At 37.9% G+C, this 27,787-nt stretch overlaps 1 protein-coding gene across 1 annotated transcript; it reads right to left on the reverse strand.

The window, feature by feature from the left end:
- Positions 1–3,574: 3,574 nt before the first annotated feature.
- On the reverse strand, positions 3,575–24,991 carry DAW1 (dynein assembly factor with WD repeats 1). The gene is made up of 13 exons (XM_084529634.1): positions 24,914–24,991; positions 23,760–23,832; positions 22,615–22,759; positions 18,881–18,939; positions 18,108–18,230; positions 16,143–16,242; positions 13,499–13,606; positions 12,619–12,725; positions 9,567–9,669; positions 7,899–8,013; positions 6,586–6,662; positions 4,897–5,059; positions 3,575–4,265 (listed from the first exon to the last, which is right to left on the reverse strand). The coding sequence occupies exons 1-13, from the start codon at positions 24,951–24,953 to the stop codon at positions 4,231–4,233; spliced, it is 1,248 nt and encodes a 415-aa protein (XP_084385760.1). The 5' UTR covers positions 24,954–24,991; the 3' UTR covers positions 3,575–4,230.
- Between the last annotated feature and the right edge of the window lie 2,796 nt (positions 24,992–27,787).

Here is a 27,787-nt window from a genome sequence, read left to right on the forward strand (position 1 = left end):
TCAATCTTACTATTCTGTGTGGTCCGCAATACTTGATGGGTGCTATCACACAGCAAAAAATAAAAACGGGGGAGACGGGAGTGGAAACTGTGGTATTGGAATGGATAGCTCCCCCATTGCAACCCCGAAGAACAATTCAAGAAAAAATTGACACGTTATCAGAATTAGTAAAGAAAGGAAGAAATCGGATACTACAAATAGACGGAGTTCTGCCAAGTACGATCTGGATACCAATAAAGCCAGGTGACTTGGAATGGTACATACAGAATTCTGAAAAATTACAAGCTGCATTATTGCAGGATGGCGCCACAATAGTGGCAAGGACATTACAATCAACTACATTGTTATGGATGGAAAACCAAGGATGGATAACCCAGCCCAAGCGGTCGGTTGCTCCGTTGGTGGATGCAGTAACTGTTTTTACGGACGCTGGGAAGCGCTCCAAGTCTGCTGCAATAACATGGAAAGACGAACAAGGCTGGCAACATCAAATGTTAAAGGGCCGGGACAACGATTCATTACAGACATTAGAGCTCTATGCAGTTGTATGCGCTTTTATAAAATGGAAAGATGTTATGTTAAATGTAGTATCTGATTCTCTGTACGTAGTAGGCATAGCTAATCGCATAGAGGACTCTGCCTTAAGAGATGTAAAGAATGAACGCCTTGCAGAACTATTAACTAGCTTACAGCTTGCTATAGCACAAAGAAGCAAATCCTATGCGGTAATACATATACAAAGTCAGCAATGGGTGGAAGGACTGGGAGAAGGCAATGCTCGGGCGGATAAATTAGTTGCTGCAACAGCCACTGAAGCGCCATTATCTCCCTTCTGCAGAGCTCGGGAGGCTCATGCTATTTTTCACCAGAATGCTAAGGGACTTGCGCGGGCTTACAAACTGTCTAGAGCTGATGCGCAAGCGATAGTAAAAGCTTGCCCAACGTGTAGTAATTATAACTCAGGGGTGGGATTCGGAGTCGGGGTAAACCCGAGAGGGCTTAAAGCCAACGAAGTGTGGCAAATGGATGTCACTCATGTTCCAGCATTTGGACGATTGAAATATCTGCATGTAACAATAGACACTTATAGTCACATGATCTGGGCTACACCGCAGCTCGGGGAAAAAGTCCAGGATGTACGACGTCATCTTGCCAGTTGTTTTGCAGTAATGGGAGTACCACAGACTATAAAGACTGATAATGGTCCAGCCTATGTTAGTGGGCCACTTAAGCGATTTTTGGAACTATGGGACATTAAACATATTACTGGTATTCCACATTCACCAACTGGTCAGGCTATTGTGGAAAGAGCTAATGAAACAGTTAAACAAAACTTGGGAAGGTTTAAAGACATTATTGATATTAGAGAAAGGGTGGGCAAGACTCTATTTGTTCTTAATCATTTGTGTGTTTTTGGGGAGAATGAAGAACCACCTGCAGCATGTCATTACACCAAGTCTGAAAATGATAATAAATGTGCTATGAGAGTATTGTACAGAGATATGAAAACAGGACAATGGTCGGGGCCTGCTGATGTGATTTATGTGGGACGAGGTTATGTATGCGTCTCTTCCCCTACAGGTCCGACCTGGGTGCCTAGTCGATGTGTAAAGCCAGCCATCGAAGAAAAGCCGACTAAGGAGGATGACAATGACCTTGGCTGAATTAACAGAACAAGGGACTTTGGTTATGTTATCAGTTATAATAATGGCTGGACATGGTAATGCCATCTTAGGGAAAATTGACCCTCAGCAGAATATATGGGTCACCTGGGCTAATCAGTCTGGACAGAGCTCATTTTGTCTGTCTCTCGCTTCTGCATCTGATCCTTTTAGAACATGTTTGTTTGGGGTCCCAATAGGGGATCCAGAGGAACTGAGTGAAATGTTAGCACCATATTCTGCCAGTATTACTCAGTAGATCCCTTTCTGCAAACGTCTCGGATGGAGTAGTTGCTGCCCTGCAAGCTCTTAATAACTCACTGCCAGGGGACCTTCAAGAACTGGATCTCCTGGGGTCTGTGGTAGTAGGAAATAGCAGTAGCAACTGGACACAAACATGCTTTGTACTCAGTGAAGGGAAGCAAAATAAAACGAACTGGACCAATATAACATCGAGGACCCTTGGATTTGAGGCCAATGGACATTACTGCGGATGGAACAACACCGGTAACATTAGTGTACCACTTGGGGCGTATGGAATAGGTGACACCAATTCGACCTGGCTTCAAAGTCAGGCCAAAGCTTTGCCACCTGGCGTGTTTTTAATCTGTGGGGACCGTGCATGGCAAGGAATACCAGCCAATGCTTTTGGAGGTCCGTGTTACCTAGGACGACTCACACTTTTCGCTCCAGATTTGCACTCGTGGCAGAACTCGACAGGGAGCAGAAGAATTAAACGAGAACTGAAAACTGTGGGTTCTGACTGTAATGATGATGTAGAATTGTGGGGTCCAGCAGAAAGATTCTTTGCTTCTTTGGTACCTGGTGTGGGAACTGCACACGCTTTGACTAACATTAATAAGCTTGCTTGTTGGGCTGTTAAACAATCAAATGTAACAACACAAGTTCTTTCTGAAATGTCACAAGATATGGACAGTCTAAGACATGCTGTATTGCAAAATAGGGCCGCTATTGATTTCTTGTTGTTGGCTCAGGGACATGGGTGTGAAGATGTGAAAGGAATGTGTTGCTTTAACCTTTCCGACCATGGTTAGTCAATTCACGACCAGTTGAAATGGTTAAGGGATCATACACAAAAAATTGTAGTACAAGATAGTTGGTTTGACGGTTGGCTTAAATCTGTTTTTGGGAACATGGGTGGATGGGTTCTGTTAGTTAAAGAGGGACTTCGGTTTCTACTTATAGTTATATTGATTATAATTGCTGCATATGTAATCTTTAACTGCCTAACTAAGAAACTAGAGCAACTCACAGAGAAGGTATTTGTTGAGCAAAATAAAAACGGGGGAATTGTTGAGGAATGGTTAAGTGAAGTGGGACATGTGAATGTTGGGCAGTTGGGAGGCAATAGGCTAGTGAAGTACCGTACTTAGCTTACATGGGTCCGGGCACGTACACAGCTGGCTGAGAGCCAATCAGGATCAAGGACACGATGCCCTTGGGCGATCGGGAAGGCCCCCTGGGGCAGGATGGTAGCAACTGCAAAGCGCGGGAAATGTTAGCCAATCCTGAGTTTAGTTTAGGAATATGTATGAATTTCCAACTAGATAAAAGGCGACTGAGCTATCCATTAAAGTTGAAGTTCACTGTTCACTCATATTGAGCATCTGTGTCTTCCTTCCGTCAACAACACCTTAGCTACAAATCTTAGATGGGGCAGTGTTTCAAGTTGCCACTAAAATTATTATTATTTTTTTTTTTACCTTAGGTAAGAATGGAAAACTAGGGGTGACCAAAAAGGAATGGAAAGGTGTGGGCAAATATGGAAGGGTATGAGTAGAAGTTTAACTGCGGCATGCATGCAAAAGTTAATAACAGTACAGTTCATAAATAGTTTTTAATGTTTTTCACTGAAAATATCAAGTAGGGTATTTTATTACAAATAACAAAACTAATGTTTTAACTCAATACTTTATTATTACACAAAAAAATACAAAATTACTCAAAGTAGGTGCATAACAACACACCTTTCACTCTTGAGAGTATACTAATGCTGTATTTTTTGTTTTTATTTATTTATTTTTATTAGGAGAGCTACAAGAAAACAAAGACACAAAGAAATGGGGGCGTCCCAGGTTCATTCATGCTAATCATGATTTCTTTCAGGTAACAGAGATGACAGAGCCAGACTCTTTTCAGTAGTATTGAGTGAGGAGGCAACAAGCACAAATTGAAATACAAAAAAGCATTCCACTTCAGCGTGAGGGTGATCAAACACTGGAGCAGACTGCCTAGAAAAACTGTGGAGTCTCCGTCCTTGGAGATATTCATAACCCACTTGACTGGGCCCTGGGCAGCCTGCTGAGCTGACATGCTCTGAGCAGGGATATTGTACTAGACAATCTCCAGAGGTCACTTCTGCTACTCTGTGATTCTCCATCTACTAGACATCAGTAAGTCTAACCTATCAAAATCTAGGTAACTTGGTTACTTCAGCAAAGCTGAAACAACAAATGGGTTAATAGAAAAAAGATCTGAAGACTGAGTTTATTGACTACAAAACTCATGATGCAGGCACATTCCATACTGGATCTTTCCTTGTCTTCAGTCAGTGCCATATTCTACAGGTGTTATCCTTGCTCCCTAGTAATAAACACACATTGTGAGGGAAAGTTTAGGACAACATACTCATTTTTGTTAACTATATCAACAGACTGCTTTGAAAGCAGAGAAGACAGATAATGTTTTTTCTTTCCACAACCAGCAAAAGACAGCAGGACCTGCAGCAGTATCTTTCACTGAGATCATCCAATCACAAGTACTCTTTACATGTTTTCCCACTCCTGGGATTTTTTGGCTGAAATGAAAGAAACCTGAACAAAGTGCTGCATCAAGTACCCAATAGGTATGCTCCCATTCAAAAAGCTTTGCATTTTTCTCACGCAGAACTTCCTCACTGCAATGCACTACAAGAGCATGGCTTCCTCGCTGGCCTGGGGCCAGTACATGCCCATAGGACAGACAGTAAGGTATGTTCATGTCTCTACACAAATTTCTTCATGGCCATAGTTATATATTAAACATTTACATATTTAATATATACTAAAAATATTTAAAGGTTATAGCTTTTCTGTATTTTAAGTCACTGCTAAGTTATTTTTGGCGTGTCACCGCAGGGCTCTTTTCAGACTCCTTAATTTTTTAGCATAACAAGATTTAAAATGTATTACAAAAACAGACAAAAAAAAAAGATAATTTGGAATATGTTAGTTACCTGTAATGATTATATCGCCTTTGTAATTGAAAGCACAGGAGAATATCTCATCACTGTGACCCTCTAATATCTGAAGGCAGTGTCCAGTAGCAGCATCCCAGAGTCGAGCTGTTTTATCGGAGCTGGCTGTTAGTATACGATTGCCTTTAGGGTTGAAACATATCTTTTAAAAAGATAGAGAAGAATTATATTACTTTACATATTACTTTGTCTAGAAAAGGAAGCATATCTAGAAATTAAAAGATGAAAACAGAGGCCAGCAACTCCTGCATTCTTTTTTTTATTTTCTTCCCGCTAAAATTAAGGAAAGTATTCCACTAGCATCATCCTGGCAAACTTCTGTGGCTGGAAATTTTGTGCACGTACCAAGGTCCATAGACAATGACCACACTGGGATCAAGACTTTAGAATATTATCTGCCAAGATCACAATTGCTCTACAATGGTAACAACTTTATTTAAACATTATAATTATTCCAAAGTAGCAGATACACATATTTTATAGAGTTCTACTTTAAATACCATATGTCTGTATAATATCCAAACTCCCACTGAATGTAACTTATTATGCAGTATGTTTTCATATTTTGTTAAACATTCATTCCCTAAATTGCATGCATTTCCACATAATCAGATTTTTTTAAGCACTAACCAGACACTACCTGGTTTATCCTGTAATGCAATTTTATTTAATTTCTGAGGGCAAAATGCCCATTCTCCAGAAATCAGATTCTAAGTAATAACCTTCCCAAGTGATCACAGCTACACAGAACATCTGCAGAAATAGATTGACTTCTCAGAATGCTCCCAGATCAGCGGATTCTCACTTCCAGCAGAGAAATCATGCCAGAACTGTGGACCCTGATGAGTACTGTCCCTAACCCTCCCACATCAGCAAGTATTCAGACTACATTCCTCAGTGTACCTACACTGAGTGTCAAATATTGTACTGCGCATATTAAGTGAGGAAGGACTAGCACTGCTGAACTTAATATTCTCAGTAGAGTGATTCTACTAGCCAAATCAACACAATCAAAGCATGTGTGTTTTGTTCATAAAGAACCATCCTAGTTTCAAAATATGAACAATTCAATTACAAAATGCATCCAAAAAAAGCAACACAAGTATATCCCACTAGCATGGAAGCTAATGAAAATTACCTATTTGAAAATGAAAATTGAAAACTTGCAAGCATTAAATAACAAAGTTTTTAAAATATGCAAAATTTTGGAAGTAACTAAATGCATTTGACATTGAACTTTTGCATTCAAAATTGAGCTTGAGAAGATTTTCAGTGAAGCACATGAGTAAACTTCTCAAAACCAAGTGATTTTTAAAATGGGCTTTGAGCTTCCAAGTACCTTAAGCACTTTTGAAAATTAGACCTTTTATGTATTTTCCCACAGAAATGTTCTTTCTCTTCCATTTCATAAATCAGGTGTGCATAGAAATGAAAAAGAGTGAAGAGCAGGAGGTCCAACAGAAGCAAGGAGTACGGGTGATGGCAGAAGTCTCAGCAGGCAGTGGTCTTAACATTTCACCAAAATACTAAAAAACATGTGCTTATTCTTTAACAGTATTCCTGTGTCACGGAATAATTATGGCAGATAATACTTATATATAATAATTATGGCGGATTGAATGTCATACATTATTAAATAAGAAAAGGTGTAAATCACATACAACTTACTTTTGAAATCTCACATCCGTGCCCTTCTAGTTTTGCAATGCACTTTCTTGTTTCTGCATTATAGACTCTTCCTGATCCTGTTAATAGATTAGGAGCCATTTGCGATTCTTCTGTTTAAGTATGCTTTTCAATAAGAGCATCTTAATAAGGCCAGAAGGGCCTCATCCTCAAGTTTGATTTCTAATGATACAGATTTTAACTCAGTTTCCCCCCAAGGATAAAGTACATTTAAAGGAGCTATGATCTGGCTTGGAAAGGTTGTCTTCTTAATGGTTTCTGCTGGTGAATACAGAAAACTATTTATTGTGATTCTTTGTCCTGGTTTCAGTTAGAACAGAGTTAATTTTCTTCCTAGTAGCTGGTGGAATGCTGTGTTTTGGCTTAGGATGAGAAGAGTGCTGATAACACCCCGATGTTTTAATTGTTGCAGAGCAGTGCTTATACCAAGCCAAGGACATCTCAGCCTTTTGCTCTGTCCTGCCAGTGGGCAGGCTGGGGGTGCAGTAAGAGCTGGGAGGGGACAGACCCAGGACAGGTGACCCAAACTAGCCAAAGGGGTATTCCATCCCATCTGACGTCATGCTAAACAATATATAGGGGTGGCTAGCCGGGGGGAGGGGGCCGGACTGCTCGGGGTTAGGCTGGGCATCGGTCAGCGGGTGGTGAGCAATTGCATTGTGCATAACTTGTTTGTACATATTATTAGTAGTAGTACTATTATCATAATTGTATTGTTATGATTATTTTCCTGTCTTATTAAACTGTCTTTATCTCAACTCACGGGCTTCACTTTCCATTTCTCTCCCCCGTCCCAGAGAGGGAGGGGGAGGGTGAGCGAACGGCTGCGTGGTGTTTAGCTGCCGGCCAGGTTAAACCATGACATTCTTAAAAAATAATAATAAGCATGCAAAATTGCTGCATACCAATAACAAACAAATTTGCTTATTTCACCAACTCTTCATTGTGTATTATCCTGCTGTGCTTAAATCTGTGCTACCCAAAGCAAAATTCATTCAAAAGCCACTTATCTAAATATTTAAAATACATTTCCAGCCACAAACAAGTTATATTCTAACAGGCTTGATGTTAAAGGTGAATAAAATATGAAAAATACTAAAATTTTCATTGGGGAAAAGATCCAAAGTTTAATGCAAAACTTTCTATAATGCAACAAATGTAGCTCAATCTATAGTTTCAACTAATAATACTCCATTTTGATCAAGCTGAGTTCAGAACAGAAACAAAGGAAATGGACGAAGATGCTTTTATGCAAATATTGGAATCTTTACAGTAGTCCAAGTCACTTCACTTACCATCAGCAGAGGCTGTTGCGATACGCTGGCCAGCATAATCAAAGCAGACATCCAGTATCTCATCACTGTGACCTGTTAAAGTTGCTATATGTGCCCCAGTCATAGCATTCCACAGCTGCATAGGTAAACAAAGGTATTTTTTGGCTTATTTTGGTGAATTTACTTGAAAGGTAACTAGTTGATCAATGAAGTGACATGTATAGGTCTTTTCTGATGCCTGAATGAATGTGTTAACATGAAACCTGGATATCAATCAACAGAATCACTGCATTTTCAGCCTAATGAAGTACTACATATTTTGTATTTCAGCATCTTGATTAAATGAAACTTACAATACACATCATTATTTAACTGAACTTCATTGAAATGAACAAGCTCATATAAGAAGCTCATGGGCTTTGCATTTACTTACAAATTTGTTAATGAATAATGTGTATTAGTTTAAATTAATGCTCTCACGTTTACAAAAGACATAGTTTTACATATCAAGGAGCTGACAAGAAAGCTTCCATAAGAGCTAAACAGAACAGAATTCCAAAAATACAGTAAACACGATACAAGAGACAGAATTCAGGAGAAGAACCAGTATCTGTCTAAATTGTTACAATCTGCTTATGCTGCCTAAAATGAAGGAAGAGCGGGGTTTGGTTTGCTGGTGGTTTTTTTTTTTGTTTGTTTTGTTTGTTTGGTTGGTTTGGTTTGTTTGTTTTTGTTTTGTTTTTTAAATATAGGCATTTTGAATTCCCGGGGGGGGGAGGTGTCTGCAACACAAAAAAATATTCATAAGAGCTTATCTTCTGAAATATCTTTCGAGGTATTCAGCTATTACACAGGGCATGGTGGGCTTGGACCTTCAGAGTCAGACACTTAATTCCTCCATTCTGTGATTCTGCTTTGATTCTAATAAGCAAAATTCCACCTTTCTGGTAAAAACCTTTTGTATGATAAACTGTGAAGAGGTGGATTTGGGAAATAAAAAGCTGTAAAGCTTTGTCTGTTCCGTAGCGAGCAAAACAAGAATGCTATAAATGTGACTGCTTTTGTGTTTTTTTGTTTGTTTGTTTGTTTTTGTTTTGTTTTGTTTGTTGTTGTTGTTTGATTTTTGTTTTTTTAAGTGTTGGCATACCAAATTTGCCAAACTGCTGAGCACCTCTATCTCAATTTTATTTCAGTTGTGTGTGCAGTATCAGTGCAGATGAAATACGGCCAATTTCTCACCACTGAAATGTAATCCTTTTGCAGTTTAATGCTAACAATCACAGGCATTCATCAGAAGCAATCCAACTGAAAATCTGTCTCCTAGTGACCTGCCAAAAGTACATGTGATGCTTGTGACACAAGTATTAAGGGGAAAAAAGAAGAAAGAAAAAAGAAGAATTAGACTCCAGGACATGTAAAAATAGTCCTTTATTTTCCATACTAACAATATTAATTACTTTTAACAGCCCAGGTCTGCCTTTTTGTTCAGCTGTACTGGGTGACATTTTAAACCACACAGTTAACTAACTTATGGAAAAGTTTTTAAAATAGTCTACAGTGCTTTTCTGAATGAAAACAGGGATTCACGATATTCTATATAAAATCTGACAATTAATTGCTTGCTACATTATAACAAATATCAAGAGAGATTATGTACAGGAGTGTCCAGTGCATATTCAAGTTCCTTACCATGCACGTTTTGTCCATTGATCCAGTGACAATGAGAGAACAGTCCCAGTTGAACTGTGCACTGCTAATCTCTCCTCGGTGGCCTATTAAAGTATGTAACATCCTACAAAAAAAAAAAAAAAAAAAAGAGAGAATTTAGATTTTTAGTGTGTATATAACAATATAAATTAAAAGCAGCCTTATAAAACGGTATATTATATATATATAAAAAGGTGTCAAATCTTCACTACTTTATCCGTCAAAGTAATTAAACGGAGAGGTACAGCTCATTTAGCATTCCAGCACTACATCAATTCCATTGTTTCTCTTTGAGACAAAGAGGCAGTGAAGAATAAAATGAAAGAGTCCTCCCTTCTGTTTCAAAAATATGTTAATGACTGTATTTCCAGTGAAATGTGATGACTTCAGTGAGACCGATTTCTTCTTTTCATCTAGATATAAATCGTATGCAGCAAGTTTTTCCACATTACTCTCCCATTATCTTACTTCAATGAGCTGTAAACAGTGTATTTTTAAAACTCCATATCACCAGAATATTTAATCTAAATCTTTTCTAAAATCCACTGAATATCAAATGGAACTTAATCAGGTACTTAAAGTAAGCATGTACCCAAGTAACAAGCAAATGACAGCCAAATTGGAATATGATTTCTAATCCACATTAATCCTAAACTTGCTGCACAAGGACTGACAAATACTAGTTCCATTAAAATCTTCAATCAGCTTTAGCTGAATAAAGATGGGTACAATTAGCCATTATTGCTTACTATGAATTAATGGCCTATAAAGCAATGAACCCTAAAAAAGATTAATTGATATACATATTAAAGGATAAGTAAATTAGGATATTATCACAATGCTAATATTATGGAATCATTAATAGAAAACAGCTTTAACTAATGGATAAACTAATGACTAGAAAAACAACTAAATGAGTTTAAGTAACTGAAATGTTTTTATTTGTCACATAAGATTTGTAAGGGTAAATAAATTAATATATATGCTAAATGAACACATCACAAAGCAAGTCTCCTGAGCAATTGAATTCTTTGTTTATGATAATAAAAACTTGATGCTACTCATGTTGTTTTATAGAATGACTACTTTTCCTTTCTAACAAAGTGAGGCCTGCATTGTTGCAATGGTGCAGAGCTTTTTACAGTAAATACAAAAATTAACAGAAAAGTTATCTTTGTTATTTTTTGAATGTATTATTTGGCCATCAAGAATGTTGTTATTCTAATACCTAATACCCAAAAAATCTAATCTTGAAGGAGGTTGATAAAGCTTTGATTCCCATATTTTGAAAAGACAGCCCAGGCTTCAGGCCTCAGTGTAAATCTCTGGTGATTAAGCAGAATAAATATGAACATGTGGAACACATCTCACAGAAACCATGAGCTATCAGATACACAATCAGGAAGAACCAAGAAAACAGGCTGGTGAAATGCCATATAAAATTTTCAATTTAAATGAAAAACTTGAGTCTTCTTGAGGTTTCTTTCTTGTCTACTATGTCTGCTTCTCTCAAGAAATTTCTGGGTATCTACCCTGAAAAGAACTGAGGAATACAGGTACTCTATCAGAGTCAGCCAACATATTCAAAAACTAAATTAATATATTCCATATAATCCATATTTCAAAAAAACTTCAACTATACCCACATTTGGAAAGCAGTGTTTCTCTGAGATTTCATGTGGTGAAGGAAGGGCACACAACCTCACATACAAGCTTTTTGCAAATCTACCTGACATTGTGTGCAGACAAGCACGATTTGCTCACAAGTCTTTCTAACCACACCTCTTCTTTATTACTAAAGGCATCCATGCCCCACTGACATTTAGAAGGCTGAATGCTGGCCCTGGCACTGTATTGCCCACTTGCTAATTACCAGAATTACCAGTGTTTAAAGAATTTCTTCCTTCATATTCCACTTCCTGCTATTGCCATGATGTGAAGCCCACGCTCATTTTGTAGAAAAAAGAATGCAACGATAAATCCCAAGACTTTGACTTCAGTGTGGCCTTAGACAAGAAGCTGGAAGAAGCTGTTTTCAAACAAAAATACTTGCAAGAACACCAGGCTGAATTAAGTTGAAACCAAACATCCTATTTGCTGAATGAGTGACTCCAAGGTGCTACCAAACATTAAACTGCTGAAGTTGAGTAAGCTCAAAGTTTACAGAATCAAGCCTTTAATGTACACACTAATGTGTGTACATTACTTTTTAAAATCATGATAACTCTTATTTTGAAGCTATACAACATTGTTTTTTACTCCAAAATATCATTATGCTCCCATTCTCCTTTTATTTATTAATTTCAGTGATATTTTTCTTGCTCTTGCAAAAAAAAAAAAAATCACCTCTGAAGACACAGTATCTTTATCTTCATAAATTACTCTGTCAGTAATCAGAGCAATCATTTTATTATCCTACTTGTACTGAGTTTCCAGTTGAAAAAAACAAGAGGATTTTTCAGGATAATACAAGATCATACTTAGCTATTACGTTATTATTTGGTGGCATAATAAAGACATTTTGTTCTCTACAGTCAGAGGGACCAAATTTTCTCCTCTTCATAAATATACATTAACATAAAGTAGTGTGAGGAGGAAAATGGACACTGTTTTTTTTAAAGTCAATGTGACCATACTAATTTTCTATGAAATAACAGTCTTTATTTTACTTGAACAGTCAGTTCCATCTAGAAATTCTAGACACCTTCAAAACCACAAGTTTCCATGCTGATAAAATATTTTCCTGTTTGGAGCATTCTCCAGTAACAAGTGTAGGATATAACCATTCTGTCTGCCTCCTCCAATCCCATGAATAAATGGGAATTTAGAACAAAAACCTAAACCCGTTGCATACAAAAGCATTTGGTGAGTGGCACTTCTTTTTAGAAGAATAAAACTAGATAAGAGATGAATAGATGAAAGAATACAGAATCTAAAAGAAAAAAAAAAAGTCTGTAATTTGTAGCTCAACATTGTCTCTTTCATTTGTCATTAAATATGTAATGCAAAATGATATTTATTAGTACTTTAGTACCTGCCAGTGACAACTTCCCACACTGCTACTGTATTGTCAAAGGAGCCAGTGATAATCCTATCTCCGGTGGTGTTAAAAGACAATGTAATAATTTCTGCGGAATGCCCCTGAGAAAATTTTAAAAAAGGACTGTGAGAATGCAAATAGGACTTTTCCATTACCTTAGTTCAATATGTAGCTTTTTCAGCAGCATAATCTGTCTACAACAATTTAGTATCTTATTTACTGCCTTGTCCAATATATCACAAGTTTAACAAAAAGACCTACTGGACTGTAGAACAGTCGATATCCCAACAACTGCAAAAAATCAGGCACATCACTTAAGCAGTGAGTACATTGAGCCAGTGATAGATAATGAATCAGATATGTGACTGGTATTTTTCCATATTTGATTTTAGCAGAATCACATTTGTTCACCAATGCATACCAAAATCAGATGATTCATTTATCCCAGCAAACCATGTAGAGCAAAACAAAATCACAATCTAGAGGTAACTGGATGGCTTTCCTCCGCCAATATTTACATGAAGAAGATCCATGTAGATGACATTGATTTCTCAGAGTTACTTTAGGCAGAAGAGGTGATAAATTACAGTATTAACAACATGATTTAATGAGCAATGGAAGACATTCTAACCTGTAACAGTAACATCACTAAAATGAGAAAATCTGCCTTTTTATAAACAGGACTCCTTATAAAACATCATAATCTTATCCTTCTCTTCAAGCTTTCTTAATGTTTTGTAATTGCAGCCTCTGTGGGACCATCTAGTAACAGAAATTCTGTGCAAGTTTTAAAACTGTAGTATTAGTTATACTGTTAGTCAGAAAACAAGGAAAGGAAGGAACACCTTTAAAAACATAAAGAAAGAAAACATACTCTTAAAGTAACTACTTCTTCTCCTTTCTCTATATCCCATAACTTGGCAGTGGTATCCATGCTTCCAGTTGCCACCAATGTGCTTTGAAGATTAAATGATAAACATACCTGTAGCAAGAAACATTGGAGAGAAAAATGTGGGAAAGATTAGTTGCATACCCTTTCTCAAAACAAAGAAAGAGGCTCACAATATTTCTAAACAAGACAACAGTCTGATTTAATAGTTTATGACTTACAGAAAAATTATAAGGCTGACAGTTCATTAGGAGAGCAACAAATCCTTGTCCCATAGCTCCTGATGACTACTCAAATCTAGAAGACTAATTGGCTGCTTTACAATGACATTGTGTTAAAAAGACTTACTGGAACTTTCCCTGTATTGTTTTCTGAGCCTGGATTATAATTCACTATTTAGGTGCTTCATTTTGCATCACAGGGAGAAATCTAGTTCACAAAGTTTTAAACAGAATTGAAGCAGTTTATTAATGTATTGACAGTGCATACATATCTGGCAGAGAGCTATATATTCAGCATCAATATATGTAAATAAACCACAGCATCAGAATCTTATGCAATCTTAACAGCAACAAATTTCTAAACACTCTTCTACAGCTCCAAGAAGTTTCAGTCACACCCAAACTGCCACACTCCCGCATGCTCACGTCGCCTCTCCCAGGATGTGTGGGTTACAAACACACCACCTTCTACGAGTATGTGTTCCCCTACTTGGACCTTCCACAGGAGACACAAGTGCCCTAGCTGTAGGTAAATCTATGTCACTTCATGTAATCTGCTGATCCCCATGCCAGTGAGCAGGCATCCAAATTCACATACTCACACCTTATGGGGTGGGAAGGAAGCCTGCTTGTTAGCCATGCTGACAATCCACCAGCCAGATGTAGACTCCACCTGGTCTCTCAAAAAATAAGGCTACACTGTCTGATCTACTCAGAGATTGTGATGGTCAGGGTGACTTCTGACCATGTCAGAGCAGCTTTTCCCAACTGCTGCTTCCAGTCTAATGTTTCCCCAACCTTGTTATAAGTCATCTTGTTTCTCATATACTTCATTTCAGGGTCTTCCACTTCTTTATTTCAAAACTATCTTTGAAATTCCCCTGCTACTGTACAATTTGGCTGAGAGTGCTCCCATCTAGCACCTGGGGGCTGATGGTAGCCTTCCTCTTTAACAAGATCAGTCTGGGGCAAAAGCATTCCAGTTTTGTGTACACACACACTCTGTAAACTCGCACATTTAACAGGTGTCACTATCTAGGCCATTTGCCATAGGTGCCCCCACAACATCATATTTACTTATGAAAGAGCAAGAACAAAAGTTCAACAACTTCCATAATTCATTTTTTCACATTAAAAAAAAAAAAAAAAGCATTCTCTGTAATTATTCAATACGAGTGTTCTGCTAAAAGGAGCTGGAGGTGCCATATAAAAAGGAAAACAGTAGCTAAAGCCACTCATGCACTTCCATTCTGTCCATTTGTCTTTTTCTTTTTTAATACTGAATAGCCAAGGACATGCCCCTGCCAGGGGCATCCACAACAACAGCCTTCTTTTAGAAACAAGTCTCATTCAGAGAAACAGAATTTTCTGCTGGCTATAATCTTCTACTAATTATTTGCGAGCACACCTCATAACACTTTGGGTAGTAAACTCATTACACATCAGATTAAACCCCTACAGAAGTCAGAAATCGAAAGGGCCTTTAGCTAACCAATTTGTAGAAGCAAAATCACTACAAACTATCTCAATGAGCAATCATGTTCTTCATGGTAAGGGAGACCTGTCTCAGAAGTACACAGAGAATTAAAAACCTACTGAAACCAACACAGCCTTCCCCCATTGTAAAGCAGCATTTTCTCACACTACTTATGGGTCTTGCAACTGACAATATACATGCAGACTGTTTCCAGAAACAGTTTCCAGAAATGCTTATTGAATAATGATTCTATAGTTACTTTTATTCAGAAATATATTCTGCACTGAAACAGAGCGTTTTAGTGGGTTTGCCCTGATCTTTTAAATTGAAGTGCTGTGCATCAAGACATTTGCTGTTGCTAATAGAAGAACCAGAACAGAAATCAAAGATCTTTAAGCTTAAACTGTTTTGTTGTCATCAATCATTAACATTTCATCATCCCACATACTCTCAGTTAACATACTAAAATGCTATTTTATTTCAGAAATTGATTCTTCTGTGGCTCCAGTTGGTCCTGGGCATGAAGCAAGCAATGATGTTCTTGTGTATTTAGCTCTGCAAATGAGAGGCAATACAACATATGTAGAAACATAACAGGACAATACATTAAAAAATCAAGGAATAATATGTGCAATAAATTGAAAATTCAGATTGTTGTGTTTTTCAAAAATGTTTAAACATTCAGCAAATAAAAATGTAGAAAAAAATAAAATAACCACTTCAACTGTATATAGTTTGTTCTATTTCATAAGAACTTTCAGAGTATCTTTTCTTTGTGCAGAGCAGGAAAACTCACAGGATCTGAATGTGTGAACAGATGTTGCGAAATGTCTGCCCCTTCCAGTGTCAGCTCCCAGAGACACGGAACCCAAAGCTATTTATAATGTTGCACGGAAACAGAAAGGAGTAAGAAACATTCATCAGCACTCACAATTTCTGCAGTATGTCCTCTGAAAGTATAGTAACATTTTCCTGTTTCTGTACTCCACAGTTTGCAGGTATTGTCAAATGATCCAGTGGCAATCTTGTCACTAAATGGAAAAACACTGTCATTTTTATTTGGAAGAAAAATCTTTGACTTCAAAGACAGTAGAACTCACAGAAACAATACCCAGTCTTCAAAGCATAAGAGCAGTATATTTCTTCAGATTCCCGCTTGCATGATGTTTTAGTTTAGCAATACATTCTATTAATTAAGTACTGACTGCTCCTGTGCAGATTTGCAAAGAAGAGAGTGGCAGCTGTGACCTTCTCTACCTCTGCTCCCATGCACAGAACGAAGGGCACCTGCCATCACTTCAGCCAGCAGGCACTCCCTCTGCACAAGCTTGACACAAGACAGAGGTCAATGCATCTGGAGTTCCCTGCAGAAAGCTGCATGAAGGGGTTTCAGCTTTTGCATGCATTTTGGTGCGTTCTGCTACACTACAAGATCCTAGAGCAGGATTTTACAAGCAGAAGTTATATTAATGGGAAAAATTAGCAGATAACTGATGAGGAACTTACATTAGGAATGAGGTTATCTGCTGTACTTCCAGAAGTATTTAAAAGCTATGTCATTTCATCTGAGAGAGCTTGTTTGTTTATAAACTGTTCCAGTCTGGTTTTTGTAAGCAGTTTCCGCAAATTTCAGTGAGTGAACTCTCTTCCCACTTAAGTCAGTGGAAGAGTTGTGACTAACTGCAGTTAGAGCAAGATTGAAGTGAGGTACCCAGAAAACATAGCAAGGGAATGGATATTGAAACCTAAAAATTTGCGGAAAAATGGTCTTTTTAAATTGAAGTTTTGAATTAAAATAGCACAAGGTTTCCATCGGGTTTTCACTCTCTATATATTGCTTCTCCACTCCTATATTACAGTCTAGTTATTGACCTCTGCACAGTTTTTTGTTATATATTAGTTCACTTGAACTATATAAAACAATCTCATGAATTATTATTTTAAAGTAAAAAATAATATGAGAATATAAGACGTTGACATAGTGGGCTCTAAGCTGGAAAAAGTCTTTTCATTCAGAAGGAAATGATGATGCTCCAAATAGTATAAGAACAAGTCTTTAACATTTAATCCCTGATGTTAACTGTGTATTGCTTAACTGGTAAATAGGGCATCTGACAGTGAAAGCAGTAATGTGATTCAATATAAACACAGGAATTATTTTCTATCTTATTTTGCAGAGAAGCAAAATGACTTACTTATACAAAAGCTTCCTCAGGAAGCAAACAACAATGAAAAGTCAGTGCCTAACATAATTTTCTTCATCTAACAGGTGGCAATTCTGACCTAGGGCAAACAGTTATTGCAGAAAACAAAAGATGCACAGATGCATATTTGACATTCATACAGCGGCACCCTGTGGATTTTATAAAAATTACTCAACATCTCTGACATTTTTATATCATGTCTTAAATAGTAATGACTATGTAATACACATGTAACAAAAAGTGGAGAAATCCATTTTTGTTATGACAGAAATATTTCTCTTTAACTGCAGCAACAGAAACTGTATTAAATACATATCTCACATACAATTACATGGAGGCAGTAAGGAATGATTATAATCTGATGATGTAGATATTATCAGAAATAAATCTGTGTTACAATACATTAAACTGGCATGTACATAGATTTATCAAGACACTGCATACCTAATGAAATGTAAGCTTTGAATTTCTTAATATCATTTTAAAAATCAAAGCAGAAAAAACGCTTATATGTATGGCTTATACAAACAATACACAGTGCCATCCTGGTGATTAGCTACAGTAGAACTTTTCCAATTCAGAATTTGAACTCTTTGAGATAGTGTATTTTACTTCAAAACTCTAGTAACAGTGTTGTATTTGCAAAATAATGCAATTAGCAATTGTTATTTATTCAGCAAAAATATAATTACCCATAAGGGTTATTGAAAGCTATTGCAAAAACAACATTTCTGTGTCCCTCCAGTGTACGTAGCTCTTCTCCTGATGCAGTATCCCATACTTTGCAGGTTCTATCATAGCTTCCAGTGATAAAGCTAAAACAAAGAAAATAATTTCTGAATACTGTGAATATGTTACTGCTCCTGATACATCAGAAAATAAGTGACTTCCACAAATTTCAGTTAGCATTGTCTCAGACCCTAAATCTCTTCTTTCTAAAATATTGATTAATGACCGTGGAAGATCCCTTTTTATTATTTATTTAGAGATATAAAACACTTGTTTCTAATCTTTATTGTATTTCAATTAAAATGCAAGCTGCTGCTTTCAAGACGTTAAAGAAAAACGATTTGGTATAGGCCCATAGTGAAATTAATCAACACAAAATTCCACAAGCACGAAAGTCCCAAATTAATTTATGTCAAAGACTCTTTCAGCTTTCAGTGGTGCTTGCTGTATTGCCATAAAGGCGCTTCTTTGTGAAATACGGTAATTGTCAACAAACTATCATCTTGAAAGAAGAAAATGACATTCACTGAATCTCACTCACTACTTCTTTGCATATCCCGTTGGTTCTCCTACAGAAGCCTAAAGTCTAATCCCTAGTCACGGCTAGCATTGTTTATAAATAGCATGGCTGCCTTTTTTTCAGAAAGATAAGAGCAGTGAATTTGATTTGCAATGTAAATTACAAATACAAGATTTCAATTAGGGATTATGTTTCTAGAATTTGAAAACAACTTACCGAGAACCAGATTTATTGAATGCTACATTAGTCAGTGGTAACATATGTGCCCTAAGGACCTGAAATAGAAGGGGGAAGAGAGAAGAAAACAGTTGACACGTGAAAAAAAAATAACATATATATATATATACACATGTATATATATATATTCAAAATATTCAATAGGTTAGTATTTTTCCTATGTGACATGATCTAGGTGTCCCTGCTCCAGCAGGGGGGTTGGACTAGATGATCTTTCAAGGTCCCTTCCGATCCCTAACATCTTGTGATTGTGCAATCTTCTCCTCCTGTCAGATTAGCAGTTACAGCCGTAATATATCAATCTCTAACTTAAAAAACAAACAACCAAAAAAGTCATGCCTCAGCAAGTTATTGCTGCAGACATTACAAAGCATTGATTTAAAATTCTTATTTCACTTGAATGAACTGTGTTTTCCCGTTTGCTTGTCCTCCGATTTCTCTGAGACCAGTGAGGTAACCTTAGCTGACAGGGCAAAAACAAATGAGTGAAGGCGGCATGCCTAGTGAGCTCCCTGATGAAGAAAATCCTAACCACTATTAAGCCTTAAATAGTGAAATATCAGATCCAGATGAATTGAGTATTCTGAATGTTTTATGTCATATGTGGGATGCTTTCAGCTAGTATATGATTTTGCTTTTAAAAACAGGAAGAACAAAAATAAGCTGCAGCTATATCCTATGAGGTCATGACAAAAAAGCATACAGAACAGTAACAAAGATATTTATCAAAACAAAATTCAATGAGGCGACTTCAGATTGGATTTCTGCCTGTGTTGTTTAGATTCTGGAGGATACTGTTTTTCTAATGTTTCAAAGGCCCTTTAATCAGACAGTACATATGCTTAATGTAAATTACCTCATACCAATAATAACATATACTAAAGCCTATTAAACATATATAAAAATAGTTTCAGACACATAGGTAACCATAGTTTCAGACACTGGCCAATAAAAGTCAGTGTGCCAATATATAATCTGGCTACTGTATAATATTGTTTGCATTTGAACAACTTCCATCTACCACAAGCTGGACTCTCCTCTAAAGAATAACAATATAATGACCTGGGAAATCACAGCAACTGCTGAGAGTGAAGGGATGATAAAAATACAGCAGTGGTCCGCTGCTCTGTAGCATCACGAATGAAGATGGAATGACTTACGAGCGATGCCATTTAATCAGTGACATATTACCACGGCTTCAACTTTTTGTTCTCATCTCTAGCTTTCTCAGCTGCCTGTCTCAGAAAGGAAAATAATGGAAGCTCAGAGATCTTCGACTCAGAAGAGTATGAACTCATGGAAATGGAAGAGAAATAACAATGGTCAGGTAAGGGACAGAGAGAGAGAGAAACAGAAAATTTCTGTTCTCTAAAGAAAGTGAAACAAGTTGTCCTTTCAGCTGCAAGAATAGGAATGGGTAATCAAGATATGGAAATGACAAAAATACTTTGGTTCTGGTTTGTTGTTGTTTTTTGAAACACCCACTGTGTACAAATGTCTGCATATAAGTATGAAAAATTATGGAAATTAATGGAAATTTGATCCATGACATCTTTAGGGTTCCATGCAGGCAAATCCGAACAACAAATATATTTAACAGTTATGAACAAAAAGGGAGGAAAATTAGATGGTTTATGCTCAATTTCAGACCACAGAACTAACGCTATTCTTTCAATGCCTACTGCTGCAGTTGCTTCATCCACAGAACTCCAAACCTGCAAGAATTTCTTGTGCAAATGATATAATAATCAAATTGTAGGGCGATATTAAAAAACATACCTCCATTCTGCGAGATCTGTTACAGAAGCCCCTAGGATAATATCTGCAAATCAGTGCAGAGTGCCATTGCAATGCAGTAATTTAAAACCTGAGAACTCATTACAATGGCTCGCTTCCCTGCGGGGTGCCTAACACTGCACTGTCACCACAATTACTGGAAATAACCAAAGGATGGATTTATCTCACTGCCTATCTACTCACTTAAGATCATGCTCTTGAGCAATAGGAAAAAAATATTCATTTCCAAACAATGCAAGTACTGAACATTGTTAAAAAAAAAATCATGCTCACACTCATATTTTATATTTTATTAGTATCTCAGAAAGTCAGATACCCGTTTCGTTTACATGCATTAAATGGAACTGAAAATTAAACCAAGTTTTTTTCCCCACACTTCTAACTACTCTTTTGTGAAAGAACTAAGCCATCATCAATTGGATTTGCCCTCCTCAAGTATTTCTGAACTGATCAAACACGGCACTATACCCACCAAACGACAGTTAGGTTATTTACACTGAAATCTGGACATACATTTGAGTATTTGTCAGTCTTGGTGAGGAACAAAAAATTTTAAAAAATTGTGAAAAGCAAGTTATTATAACAGCTGAGAGCATACCTTAAATTTAAAAAGTCTTTGTTGTGTTTTAAGAAACTGTATTATAGAAAGCTCTGTTTTCAAGGTTAAATGTACAGATCTTTTGTATTATTCACTCAGATGTGCACTGTTGCTCAGAAGAATCCACATTATATCTAACAACATTGCAAATTCTGTTTTTAACCAAACCAACCAACACAAAACTTCTCCCTTCTCTCTCTATGCTGAGGACAATGATCAATACCGTACTACTGACCAGCAATTTTTAACAGCTACACAACGCCATCTGCTGACACAATGAAGACAGAACACTTAGTTATTTCAGATTGCAACATGCCATCTCTTGGAAGCAATTTCGTTTTTCTTTGCCTAATTAAATACAGTTAAGTCTGTTGTCTTCTGATAGACTGAATCCTGGATTTCAAGTCCCAAAAGGTCTCTCTAGTCGTTGCTCTTAAAAAACTGTATTATTTCAAATACATTTACAAAGTGCTGTCTGTAAACTGAAGATCAAACCATCCATATTCGCATATTGATGTGAATATTTATGTATTAATATCTACAACTTAAAAGAAGACAAATTAATTTAGAAAAAAAAAAAAGCACAGTATAAACACAGAAACTATGACTCCGTTACTCAAAGAAAAGAAGTGTGGGTACATGCCCATACACTACATTTTTCATCAGCTTTCCAAGGAAAAAAGAATGAAGAAACTTTTTATTATCATTATTCCATTTATTATTCCAGTCTTATTTACAAAATTCACTATGGAAGGCTTATATGAACCCTAACCTTGAAAACTGCTCTTTATCCAGTTCATTGGCTTATGTCCTGGCTGGCAGAAAGTAATTACAACTAGTATTACTGTATGTACCCAAGTATCTAAATCAAACTTAAGTTCCACAAAACGAAGAACAAGAAGACAATGGTATAAAAATATTCAGGGCCTTTCCCAGCAGCTAATTATTTAGGTTCTATTTGTAGTTTTTGTTTAAACTTAACTATGGGTGTTGCTTGTCCACAGAGTTACTTGAATAATAAGGTAGTTATTTGTTTCCATCCAAAACACACCCTTGTACATATGCCTGTGTAAATAGAGTTTAGGAACAGTTATACCTCTGGCCTTTTGGGGGAATTCCTGACAGGCACAACCAGGCCATATTCAGTCTCTATAACAATGTGATCAAAAAGACACAAGACGTGATCAAAAAGACACAAGAAATTAGTAATGAAGTCCAAATGCTGCTCTCAAGTACAATACACAGCTCTAAAAACATAATCACAACATTCCAATGAAACCCCCCAAATCTCCAATGTAATTTTAAAGATAACTCTGACCTTAAAAAGATAGAACTTGTGATCTTCTTGTTCCCCTAGCTTCTCCTGCAATCTTCGTACTAAATTTATGACATATTCCTTGCATGAAGCTGTGATGAGAGGTTCTCCTTTTTGAATTTCTTCTACTAAGGCTATGACATCTGTGCTAATTATGAGGAAAAAAAAAAACAGATTTCATCCTCTGGCAATAGTTATGATTATAAATGCAAGCATATTATTTACTTGCAGAGAAATGAAAGCAAGAAGTTAAATGCTATTCATTTATCTCATCCTGTAATGGCTTAAAAGAAATATGAATAAATCTTTCTTGGATTCTTCCTTCCCTCTTTAGTAAAGCAGTTCAGTCAGATTTAACTTGTTAGAATTTTAGCTTAGCAAGAGCTTTATCTTCTCAATGGGTTTCCACAGACGGTCAGACATGGGAGATGCGCATCCAAACTTGGTTTTGGCATAAGTATTTAAATTACAGTGGAGCTTCGTGAATTGCCCATGAAGTAGCAACAACAAAAATTAGATGTGGAAAGCATTAAAATGATCTCTGTGTGTGTCTTCACACATATATGTATGCTCCTGTAACACATAATTATGATAGCAATTACTAGAACATGGTCCGCAGTCCACTGGTACTCATAAAGAACCCAGGAAGTAGTTCACAACTAATCTGTAGAATCAGATCTTCTTTTTCTACAATCAGATAAACTGCTGAATCCTACCCATCCATGAGATAAACTGAGGACTGACAATATGCAGCACTGAAAGTGCAAACATACACTTATAACCAGTCCTACTGAGAAAGCCTAGCCTTCCCGCTAGCATGGAAATCATTGCAGTCTAAAAGGGATTTTCTATTTCAGTCCTCTAAACAGGAGCTACTAATATACCCATAAATTAGTATCCTCTCAGTGGTTATGCTCCTGTTAAGTAATGCAAGACAACTTTTATCTTTCACACAGTGACTTGTTATACCAAGAATACTGAGCTGGACAGTTTCAGGTAGGCAAAAATAAATAGTTTTTATATTTGGATCTTTCAGTGTGCATTTTAGTGAAAGAAACATCATTCACCTCAATTATGTTTAAAATAATCAGAATTGTATATAAGCACGCTATAAAACAGCAGATACTGTTGTTGCCTGAAATACTTACTCAGGACTAAGATCAAGTAGATCTATAGGTCTGGTCTTCGGCTCACCATCTTGTACATATTCCAGAATAATTCCTTTAAAAATATATGATAAACAGGTTATAATTCGATGTTAGGGATTTTATAATGCATACTGTTAATGCTTCTGCTTGTGTTGCCCTACTGACTTAGCAGACCTACTTCCAGCTACTGAGACAAGAAGGAGGTTAGGAATTCTCAGTTAGCAGAACAACTCTGCTATGTTTATATGATAACAAATACTAAATCTTATTACTTAAATATTTATGATCCATTTTCAATTCTGGAAAATAACAAGTTGTTGGTGTTTGCTTTTCCCCAACCACTTTTCACATGATTTCATCAGCTCTGTTTTCAAATAAACTGTACTGAAGATACTTGCTGCAGTTTGTATTTCCAAGAAGCCCAGAAAATTTGTTTTACAAAAACTGATACATTTATTTCACTGTTTGCAAAGGCAGTGACACACAGAAAACCAGAGCACACTTCCTATTTCCAGGTGTGCTCCATCACCTCCACAAGATGTACTTTGAGCTAACGCATTAAAATGTTTAACCTCATTGCTCAGTATTCTGCTGCTCCTTGCTTTTCTGTGGGAATGGATAATTTGGATTAATTTTCACATCACTGTATGTAAGGAAAACATTTAACTGGACAGAAAGATCTGTTATCACATCACACTCCCTGGGCTTGCCCTCTCCACCTTGTTCCACTCCGTGAAAGCAGTCACTCTCCTGAAGGAGCTAACGACGAGGCCAGCTCGCTGCCAATACCTCATCAAAGCACAGAGCTGCTCAGAGAAGCCACACAACAACCACACGAAAAATAAGCAACACGGCAACTGTCCACTAAACAGGCCGTTACACCACACGTACGCTTTTTGGTGCTAATTGCCGCGACTTTTGAACTCCTAAACGCCCCGCGCCTCAGCAGAACGAGGTGATGCGCAAACACCTGCCTCGCCGACACGAGGTGCCATCACCAGCACCCCCTCCGCAGCACGCCGCTGGCGGACAGGAGCCCTACAGCAGCTGCCCTGTGCCCCACAGCGCCCCACACGAGCAAGGTGCACACGCGAGGAGGGCCGTGGTTACCGACAGCCCCCACCCAGCCGCCCCCAGGCCGCCAAGCCCCGCACCCGGCGGGTAGTAGCGCAGCAGCAGCCGCCTCAGCCCCATCGTGCGCCGCCAGCCCCGAGCCCCGAGCCCCGGCCCGCTGCCACGGCAACGGCCAAACAGAGCCTGCGCGCATGCGCCGCCACCCGCAGTGGCGGCCGCCATCTCCCGGCCCCGCCGCCTGCGGGGCGGGCAAATGGTGGTGGTTGTGGTGGTGCTGCCCTGCCCGGGGTCCCTCACAGCGAGGGCTGTGCCGTGTCTGCAACAGGCGGGCAGCAGAGCGCTGGTTTCTTCCTTTCTCTGTTCTCCATCATCCAGGCTTTCAACCTGCATTTCAGCAGAACTAGCTGTTGTAACAGCAAGATGTCACCACAGTAGCAATAGTCACCTGGGAGCTCATCAATATACAAAGTCAGGCTTGCTGTTTCCCAGGTGGACTGATTTGTACCTCTCCCTATTAATTTTACCTGTAACAATGTGTTGTGCATGGGCTTGGTATTTGAAGGCTTTTCTGCCATTCTTGCAGTCACCTCATGGCGCCCCACTGAGCACCACCAGCTGGAAGGGCTGGCCCAGGGCTTCACCCGTGCGCTGCGGAAATCAAGGTGTCAGCCTGAAAGCCTGAGCTGGAGTGCGCTACAAGTGTAACCAACATGGAACCATTAGAAGATAATGTACCCAAGAGTTGATCTTTATGCAGAAATGGCTGTAGATCATCGACAGGAGGAAGCAGCCAACATCCTTTCATTTCATCAGTCTCCTCACAGCCCGTATCATTGGTGAGGGGTCACTAGAACAAGGTTCAGGTCACTGTCTAACAGTACGTGACTTCTGTGGAACACTCACAGGACTCCCTACAGCTTCACTTTGAAGACAGACCTTTGGTTCTGCAAAGCTAGGAAGTAAAATACAATGGCCAATTCCAGGTTGTCTGTGAGACATGACTGGGGTTTGGTTTGATCTTTTGTCTCGTTCATATGTGGAAGGTTGGTTATCTTGAGGCAGATAGGAAATATTTTCATTGAAAACAATTAATCTAAACAGCTTTACAACAAAACTGACTTATTTGGAATGACCCTGTTCAAAAACAACTTTTTGAACAACACCTAGTCTTGGCGTCCTCTAGTGTCTTAACAGTTTTTTGTATTTGTTTAGCGTAATATGTAACCACCTCAATTATTCTTTCTAGGCATAAATATTTTTCTGTTCTTTTAGCTTAAATGATGCTAACAATGAACATGCCATGGGCGCTGCTTCTACATTAACTCCTTCCTCTCTGTTCTTTGCAAACACTCATGCAGCCTCTCTGATGTCTTCAGTATTAGATAACACCAACTAGAAGTGTTATGTGTGATTTGTTAGTTAAATTTGAAGGCTTGGTACTTCTATACAACATAAATGAGGAGTATCTGCTATTTTAATATATTTTCTACAATAAGCCTCTCTTCAGTCCTGTACTTCAGGATGGTATTTGCATCATTGGATCAATTACTGTGGTATTCTTGAGAAATACTTTTTTTTCAAGGTTTTGCATACCATATACCAACAAGCTTGTTTTGTTTGTTTTTCATGAGGCATGGAAAGGACAAACGCAGCCCAGTCTGAACACGGAAAGGGAAGTGGAGCAGCCACAGAGCTCTGTAACAACAGCTCCTTCCATGTTCTTGCCTCACTTTCTCCCTGTAAATCCCCATTCAAACACACATCTCACAGCTTGTCATCATCAGGAATAAGAGGTAATGGTGCTGATGACATTATCAGTCAAATCAGGCCTCGACTCTCATCCGCTTTCCTTGCTGGCATGATGGCATTGTTTACTCTATTCCTATATAAAAAATAGAAAAAAATAAAATGCTGACTATCTGAGAAGGTGGCGAAGAGCTATGCTATTCTGAGATGAAGTTTTTCCCAAAGTGCCACTGTGAATAGGCTTGCATGCAAAATAAATAGATAGTAACTAATGGTATGTGACAAAACAGAACTACAGCTCTGGTGCAGGTAGGATTATCCATGGAGACTTTTGGCAGCATAGGTAACAACTGTAGGGAAAGGAAGGACTTCAACACAGCTAATTGCTTAAGGGCTAGGCAAGCAATGATGCACAAAAGTAGGGCGCCTGAGCTGAAGTCCATACCACTAACCCTGCACTATTAAACATAAATGCTAAGCTTTTTAGAGTTCATGAAAACAGGCAACTAGTGCATAATTTTAGAAAGATTTTTTTTCGGCTGCTGGGGTAAAATTGTTTCCTGAGGTTTTTCAGCATCCAAAAGGTGCACGCAGCCTCTGAACAATGGAAGGCCAGCTTTGAAGACTCTATGCACACTGTAGAGAGTTCAAAAATATCTGCACTGGAAAGAAAAGAAATGCTGAGACATCCACACTCAGGATCTGCAGCAATGTAATCAGCTTTTATGTACAGAGATCAAAATTATTGATGTTATCAGCTTGGAAAGATAACATACATCAGTTGTGACCTGTGCATTTTTGCTTATGTTAGCAGTCTGCAGGAGTGGCTGAAAGTTAAGATACTATAAACTTCACTATCAGTCAGTATTCAAAAGCCTTTGAAAGGCTGCAGTATACATTTATGTAGAGTGCTGGAGACAACTGTGTTGGATAGTGTGAAGTAAAATTAATATGGTTACAACGAAGAGCTTCCTTTTGAGAACTGTGGGTTCTTTCTGCCAACACAGATTCTCCAAATCTCTTTTCTTGACCCAAAGTACCATCCTAAGAAGAGTAAGAAAGTGTTTCTGACTCAAACACACTCTTTCTTGCAGAGAAGAGCGGGTTTTAGGCTTCCTGATTTGAAGTTGTATCATGACCCACTTGTTCTGAAGTAGGTCAGTCTGTGGTAAGCTGAACTAAATCAGAAAGGCCAGCCCAAGAGTTTG

The sequence above is a fragment of the Aythya ferina genome (assembly GCF_964211825.1).
Source record: "Aythya ferina genome assembly, chromosome: 9".
Taxonomy (NCBI): Eukaryota; Metazoa; Chordata; class Aves; order Anseriformes; family Anatidae; genus Aythya; species Aythya ferina.

Excerpts from the sequence above, each read along its gene's own strand:
- DAW1 (XM_084529634.1), bottom strand. The coding sequence starts at position 24,953 with ATGGGGCTGAGGCGGCTGCTGCTGCGCTACTACCCGCCGG. Across the intron at positions 6,663-7,898 it reads CGCAACAGCCTCTGCTGATG|GATCAGGAAGAGTCTATAAT; the intron begins GTAAGTGAAGTG and ends ATCTATTAACAG. Across the intron at positions 5,060-6,585 it reads ACGGATGTGAGATTTCAAAA|ATATGTTTCAACCCTAAAGG; the intron begins GTAAGTTGTATG and ends TCTTTTTAAAAG.